Source organism: Pinus tabuliformis, chromosome 3_2, assembly GCF_031772625.1.
Source record: "Pinus tabuliformis cultivar Carrire ecotype Pingquan chromosome 3_2, CPIR1, whole genome shotgun sequence".
Classification (NCBI taxonomy): domain Eukaryota; kingdom Viridiplantae; phylum Streptophyta; class Pinopsida; order Pinales; family Pinaceae; genus Pinus; species Pinus tabuliformis.
The window spans coordinates 1,129,757,255-1,129,765,698 of NC_142302.1; the positions used below are offsets into that span (position 1 = coordinate 1,129,757,255).

The following is an 8,444-nucleotide window of genomic DNA, read 5'->3' on the forward strand; positions in this document are numbered from 1 at the left end:
CTCATGGAGGAGAGATCCATATATAGATGTTTGGAGAGAGGATGAGTCAGCTTGAGATCTGACTAGTGTCCTCTCCCTCTGTCAGTTCTTGATTCCACTTGGAGGTTCTTGCTTCCACTTGGAAATTTACAACCTCTTACTCATCATAGTCGAATTCCCTGAGGCAAGTGTCATTGAGGAAGATTTTGGAAGCTTCTTGGGCTTTGACACCTTGTGGAATGAACTTGCCACATGTCAATTCTCGTTCAACGCACCTGGGTAGTGCTTCTACCTGCGTTGCAGTGCAGGTAGCTAGTGTTGACTTTGACATTCAGCGCAGACAGCTATTGGAGCCACTGAATTGATCCTGAATTGACTTGTTTTTGAGCAGTTTCTGGTGGAGAACTTCTGTGAATTGCTGTGGTTTGTTAGCCTTGTTCCTCTAGGGGTAGGAACAACATGTTTAGGGACTTTGGATCCCTTAGATTATGGACATTTCATGCTCAATGCTGTAAGGCACAAAAATGTCTATAACAGATAGTCACTTAAATATTTTAGGGTTTTTATTCTCCATTCTCATGTGATTGCATATGTGCCCGATGCCGTAATTTAATGTATTTTAGTACAACCAAAAATGATGGCAGAAGAGGGATATAGACTACTAAGATGTTAGAATTTGACTTAGAGATTAAGCCTACCAAACTAATCAAAGGACAAGGTTTGGATAGACTTATGTCTGAAACAAATATTGACACTTTTGGTGTGAATTCAATTTTGGAATTATCAAATTTTCCAGGCGAAGAATCAGTGGTTAAAGCACAAGATCGTTTCAAAGAATGTGTGTGGTATGCTGATATTATTTACATTCTACAACATCTACAAGCACCATCAGGGATGGATAAGACTCGAGCTAGATTTTTGAAATTGAAATCTGTCAAATATTATCTTTTAGACGATTATTTGTATTGGAAAGATCCTCAAGGTATCTTATTGAACTGCTTGCTAGAAGATGAAGCTAAAATAATGAGTAAAGATTTCCATGAAGGAGCCTGTGAAGGACATCATTACTGGAAGTCTACTGCAGATAAAATTTTGAGACCTGGATTCTATTGGCCAACAATTTTTTTTGATATTAGAAAAGAAGTGGCAACCTATCATAAATGTCAGTTGTTTGAAGGTAAGTCAAAATTAATGTATCTACCTTTGAAACCTATTTCTGTGGAGGCACCTTTTCAGCAATGGAGCCTTGATTTCATAGGCGAAATTCATCCGACATATTCATCACAACACAAATGGATTTTAACAGGAACAAATTACTTTACCTCAGATAATCCACTAATTGCTGTTTAAGAATCTTAAGATTAGAAACTCGCACATCGTCATGTGGGATGGATCCTTTAGATCCTAATTGAGGACATAAAGTACTAGCTAAGGTATCAAGACTACTTGGGAGCAGAGTTAATGAATCTCTGAAATGTAACACAATTCTGGATTTAAGACCTCTGTGGTACATTATTTTCGAATTAGTCACCGGAGTTTCCACAGTAAGAACATTTTTCTGCCAACGTTTCGAATCCCAACCGGGATCCATCATCAGGACAACAAGAATGCTTTTGGTCCTGATGATGGATCCCGGTTGGGATTCGAAACGTTGGCAGAAAAATGTTCTTACTGTGGAAACTCCGGTGACTAATTCGAAAATGTAACACAATCTTATTATCCCAAGAAACCACTAACTAGTAGAGAATAAGATTCCTCATCAGAGGTTTGAAGGTGTACTTAGAGTCATGAGAAGCATAATACTTCAGCAATAAAATACCATCGAACTGAGATAAGTTATGGAAGTAAACAATGTTAATATGCTTTCTCTCAGCCACTAGACTTAATTGCTCTAGAAATTGTGACAACATGTAATTACTTCTTTCTTCAAATTCAGGCACAAAGATGGCATAATCCTCACTGAAAAATATTTTAGTAGCATAATCAGGCATGGCTGCAATATCATCACCAGGGTATACAATTAAGTAACCTGCAGCATAAGGGACATGAACATCCTTGACGAGAACAGTCTCCGTATCGGCCACAATGAAAGGTTTCATGTCCTTACACCTAGCTTTGAGTGCCGTTACATAATTGGGATAATGAGGTTTCCTAACCATAGTTTTCACTGCTTGTGGTTCTCCACCTACTATGCCGGAATTAATTAATTCCCAACTTAGGGAATTAATTAATTCTGGCATAGTAGGTGGAGAACCACAAACAGTGAAAACTATGGTTAGGAATCCCCTAAGCAGGCAAGCTACTGATCTCGTGGTTATTCAATTCCTAGAAAATATTCTTTCTAGGTTTGGCTGTCCAAAGAGAATTATTACTGATAATGCACAATGTTTCAAATCTAAGAGGCTAGTAAAATTCTGTGATGATTACCATATCAAACTTAGTCATTCTACAACCTATTATCCTCAAGGTAATGGACTGGCTGAATCCTCAAATAAAAGCCTGATCAGAGTTATTAAAAAATGGTTAGAAGATAATAAGAAGGCTTGGCATACAAAACTAAAGTTTTCCTTATGGGCAGACATGATTAGTACTAAAAGGTCAATTGATACTACTCCTTTCCAGTTAGTGTATGGTGTTGATGCTACATTTCCTGTTTCAATTGGCATCCCTGTTATGAGATATTTACAAGAATTAAGAGAAGAGCCAAATCATCTTCAAAGGAGGATAAATCAGTTAATTGAGGTACAAGAAAACAAAGAGAGATTGTATGAAAAATCTCAGGAAGTTCAAGATCAGATCAAGAAAGTTTTTGACAAAAAAACTAAGGAGGATGACTTTAAATGCTAAGACTTAGTTTTAAAATAGGATGCTCGTATTGAGGACAAGGGTAATCATGGGAAGTTTGGAAACATTTGGAAATGACCATACAAAATAGTAGCTTTTCGGGGTAAGAACATTTTCATTCTAGAAGATTTGCAAGGAGTAGTGTTGTTAGGATGTCCAATTAATGGACGATTCTTGAAACATTCATTTCCTAAAGATGAAGGATAATTTTCAGAGTTCATTGTACATATCATATATTTTATTTGAAAAATCTTGGAGGTGTGGATGAGAATTTTGAGGAACTTGAAGCCCAAAGAGAAGGCCCTGAGGTTCTGACAATATTTATCAAAAGAATAAGTTGTTTGAAAACTAATTATGTTTTTCAAAAGAATAAGTTGTTTGACAACCAATTATGTTTTTCAGAAAATTCAGATTTTGTAAAATTACATCTTTTAAGAGATGATTTTTTTTAGTTTTGAGTGAACATAGTTTCTGTTTTGAACAAGTGTTTTGTAATAAAAAGGCAACCAGTCTATGGGGTTCTTGCTGCCATCATTGATCGACAACATCCCCATGGAGCCAGCTGTTATCAAATTATATATATATATATGTGTGTCTGTGTGTGTTTATTTTTATTTTATTGTATTGTATTGTATTTATTTATATTTATATTTATTTATTTATTATTATTATTATTATTATTATTATTTATTTATTTTTATTTTTATTTTTATTTTTATTTTTATTTATTTTTATTTTATTTATTTTTATTTATTATTTATTTTATTTATTTTTTTTTTTTTTTTTTTTTTTTTTATTATATATATATATATATATATATATATATATATATATATATATATTATTTTTTTATTTTTTTTTTTTATTTATTTATTTTATTTATATTTTATTTTATTTTATTTTATTATTTTATTTTATTTTTATTTTTTAGAAAATGATGGCAATTTCAATGTCAACATTTTAGTTGTAATAAACAGGGAAATCATCTATAGCATGGCTATCAACGCTTTAAGTGTTCCGATTATACTTTCTGAAGAAATTCGCTGACAATGGGCTTATCAGTGTTTCTTATAAAATTGACAGGCTGATTGTCAGCGCCAAAAACAAATTTCAAATTTAAAATGTGGAATTACACTAACCACGACAGTGTCAATGATGAGGTCTACAAGTGTGCCACGAGTAAGCGTGAGGTTAAATCATATATTTATCTGCCGCCATTGGTGTATGCTTCGTTGAATAATCATGGTTTAAAATATGTTTTCTCCGAATCGTAATGATTTCCCTTATCTGCCATTAAACTCACTGCATTTTGTAAATTCGTATTTTCATTTGTAAGTTTCGTTAAAATGCTATTTATTTGGTAACGACTAGCAAGATATCATTTGGTTTCTCCTGTAAGGATCAAAGATCAAATCCCAGTGTTTTCAGTTTCCAGTTAAAGACTATGATGGGGAAAGGTGGCAAAGCTAACTGGGTTGAGCCCAAAGCACCGAATTTGTTTTACATATATCCCGATATCCATTAGCAGTTTTAGTAGGCAGGTTGGAGTGATTTTTCCCACCACTACACTGACTACCACGATGTCGTGGCTCGTTCATTCACTCAAAATTTCGATGGGAACCAGGTGGACGTCAGTGGGCTCTCCTTCCTCATTATAGCGTAGCCAATTTCAGAAGCCACAACCTTGCCAACAAAGAAAGAACGAGTTTTTAGAAGCCATGTGTTGGCAGGGGTCGATGTGCCCTTATTTCTGAAGGAAGAATTGAAGAATCACAATTGGAGAACCGAGGTTCAGAGGGATTGGCTACAAGACAAATGGTACGACCTCCTTCGCATCTCTCAACAATATTTCCAATGCGAAGGAAGATTCAATCGGATAAAACTCTATCATTTCCATTTTCTTGCACATTTGGTTGGTCAGGTTAGAATGAACCCCTATTTTTATTTACTAGAGAGTCTCAAGCATATGGAAGCTTGTTTCAAAACCAGAACCGACCCTTCTCCCCATTTTATCTACCATAAAGCCCTCATTAAATTGTTGATTGAAAACTAGTTGGCCAAGGCAGGAAGAACCTGGAGCCACTTCCTATTTTGGGGAGGTTTTCAACCTCAACCCCCTAAAAATCGAAGAGGAAGGCCAAAGACTGCTAAAAAGGGGAAAAAGACTCAAGAAACAACCCTTGTTGAGCCAAATCCTAGCCAAAAAAACACAGAGGTCCCTTCTACATCCTCTGGCCCTAAAATCCCCAAATTCTACCAAAGAAAGAGTGCCAAGTTTAGTAAACTAGACCCTACATCTCCTGTTTTTGCTATCACTTTTACCGAGGTCATGACTTCACCTGTTGAAGCCTCCCTTGCTGACACAACTACACCAAAAATTATTAAAGGCAAGGAAGTCAAAGTTGAGACTCGAGCTGAGGAAACATTGTTTGAAACTTTTAAAGGAGGAAAAAGACCCCATACAAGGCCAACAAACAAATCAAGGTTCAAAATTAAATTGAGAAACAACCTAGATTTGGCCAAGGAGGTATTTGATGTGGATAATCTTTCATTGAAGGACCTTATCATGAACGAAAAGAAGACTGTAGGCTCTAAGAAGAAAAGAGACAAATACATTATAAGAAAAGGTCCTATGGAGACAAGACAAAGAAATAAACAGAGGTCGGATAAGGTGGATGTGCTTCTTAAAGCAACCAACACCCTTGGCTAGGAGGCTTGGGGTCATTTTGAATTTTTTTATTATGAACTTAAGTAACAACGTTTTTTCCTTTATCACTGACAATATGCTTAACAATGTTTTTATATACAAAAAAGTAGGGAGGAGTTGACATTCCCACTGTGAGCGATTTTGAAAGAAGCAGGGGGTGTTGACATCTCCGTTGTCAACAATTTTGAGAGGTAGCACTGACATCTCCATTGTCAACAAAATTTTGACAGGTGAAAATGCTGACGTTCCCACTGTCAGCAAATTCTAAAAACATGCGGAAAGGAAATGCTGACATTCAATCTTTCAACGAAAGCTTCAATTCAAAAAAACAAAGAAGCTGATAGTGGTAGTATCAACAAATTTCACCAGGAAGCCCGATGGAAAAGAATGATAACAGAAAAACAATTTTGGTGAATATTGAACCTGTTTGTAGAGGGACTTGTTTGCCAACAAGGATTCAGTTCTATCAGTTAGGGACCTATTTCTATTTTCGAGGAAGATATTCTAAAGATAATTTTCTTTGCCTATATGATAGCATATATTCCGGCATATATTGTATTTTTACAAAAACTTTATGTAATTGAAAAATATTTTCCACATGCATGAACTTAGAAGATTTTGATATTTTTGGATTATTGTAATTAAGATTGAAATTATAATCTTGTGACCAATTGATGTGATGTCTATAAAGACAATTTCTGAAATTTGTTGCGGTTTGATGAACATTTGCAGAAAATTCATGTGTTGTAGTTCCCTGTCCGTTATTTCTTTGTTTATGAAAAATCTTCTTCATGTATGGAAACATTAGTATGTGAAATTAGGAATTTTTATGCTCTGGTTTCTTTATTTCTTAGTGATTAATACTTGTTGCTTATATTAGCTATAATATTGTTTTATTTAGTTTTCTTGTTCCAAATTTCTCAAATTGTGAAAAGAGTTATTGCTACCCTGCATTTTGTGTCTTGCTCATTAGATTTGTAACATCATTTGATGAAACTGAAATCCATGCCCAATGGTGTGTTTTATATACAACCCAACCAAATTTCATTCCACAAACTAAATCTAGACATAGAGCTTAAAGTGTAAAACCTACTACTACAGTGACCTAGGATAGTTATGTTTTAGGAAGAGATCCCTCTCCAGGTTGAAGGGCCAACTTTCAACCTCAAAAAGGTTCAAGGTTACCTTAGAGGTTTTCCCACATCTGGGTTTCCTCTAAGTGATAACACCTTGCATGGATTGGTCTTGTACCCTCCTTGGAGTTGATATCTTTTGTATATATCTTGAGGAATGTTCAACTTGATAAAAATATTAAAGTTTGATTTTATTTTTTTATTTTTTTATTGTAATGTTGTTTTTTTCATCAATTTTCTTTCCTAATCATCATGCATTCTAATTTTTGGCCAACAACGTATAACTGGATCATTTCTTTGATATGCTCATTGTTGTTTGCAACAATTACCTATGTATTTTTTTCTTTATTATTTTTTGCCAAATCAAGCATGTGTTGGAAATATATTCACTATTGAGAGGGCGGGGGGTGGGGTGGGGGGGAGGAAGGTTGAACCAATAATGGTGGTCTTTGTATAATTTTTCACCAATTTAAACTTTTTCCTTAAAGTCTATTATCCATGCACATTCACAATATTATCTCATCAAACATTTTAGCAGCAAGAAAACGAAATCATAACAACATGAGAAATCACCATGAGAAATACAAGCATGCACACACAAGCACACAAGTATTTCTGGTGGAAACCCTTTCGGGCGAAAACCCCGCCTGCTGCTACTGAGCTGCTCAAATCTTCTTTTAATATGCCAAACAAATTACATGGATTAGCTTACTACCATAAGCTGAAAGACTTGGCTTCATCTAGAATATGTTGGCAACTATCAATTTGGAACTCCATTTCTCTTGTGGATCTATGGACAATCATCTGCTGGAATCTCCCATGACCAACAATCCTCACGCAACCACCATTGGATTGTCTAAATCCTAGTGAATGGATAAAACTACTCCTACTATGAATCAACCAAATCATTGTCCACACTGAAACCTACACACACCTTCACTTCCTCCATGAGAACCACGTTTCATATATTTTTAGACCGGGTTCTCAATTCGTTCAACATGAGCAACCCAATAAATCTAGTGTAATGTTCCCAATTTTTATGAGTGAAAAATTCACTAAGGCGTTTTGCTAATTTTTGGTGATATTAAATAAAAAGGAGACAATATTATTTTGTGGGAGAAAAGTGGAAATTATTATTTTAATGAAGAATGGCAACAAAATAATATTTTATTAGTGGAAAGTGGGGACCACGAAGGGAGAGGACTAACAATTATAAATAGAGCCTCCATTTGGTATCTTTGATCATTTGACAATTCAACATGAGTTCTCTTGAGCTGCTTAGCCAAGACAACCGTGCTGTTCTGCACAAGGAATTTCCGAGTAGGAATTCCACCCTCATTTCAGAGAACTTTGAGTGTCTCCCTACTGAGGCAATTTGGGGAGCTCAATTTAGAGTTTCCATTATGCATATTTGCAAGTTATTTCTGCTGGGTTGACTTGAGAGAATTCTTGGGGCCAAAATTCTACATTTCTGAAAGTGCACAGGGGTTGGAGGAATAGAGTTTGAGGAGAGATAAAGGTCGGAGATTTGAGGTATTCCTCATGGGAGAATTTAGCCAAAGTTGGGAGAGATTTCCAGTGGTGTATTTTGGCTTAATTCAGCAGTACTAGTTTTGTGGGGTGTTTTCTGGCCAAATTGGGCAATTTGCACTTATTGGGGGTCACCGGGGATTGGTGGATTCAGCCAAAATCCTTTCTGGGTTTTTGTGGGTTTATTGAGAGGAGTCTATAGATAATTTTACAGATTTTTTTGGGCGATATTCGGACCTGAAATCCTAATT

General features: G+C 35.4%; 1 protein-coding gene across 1 annotated transcript; it reads left to right on the forward strand.

The window, feature by feature from the left end:
* Window positions 1–645: 645 nt before the first annotated feature.
* LOC149184656 (uncharacterized) lies at window positions 646–1,329 on the forward strand. Its single transcript, XM_089415404.1, has one exon. The coding sequence runs from the start codon at window positions 646–648 to the stop codon at window positions 1,327–1,329; it is 684 nt and encodes a 227-aa protein (XP_089271530.1).
* Window positions 1,330–8,444: the final 7,115 nt, after the last annotated feature.

Bases quoted from the DNA above. Each gene is read 5' to 3' on its own strand.
- LOC149184656 (XM_089415404.1), top strand. From the start codon at position 646: ATGTTAGAATTTGACTTAGAGATTAAGCCTACCAAACTAATCAAAGGA.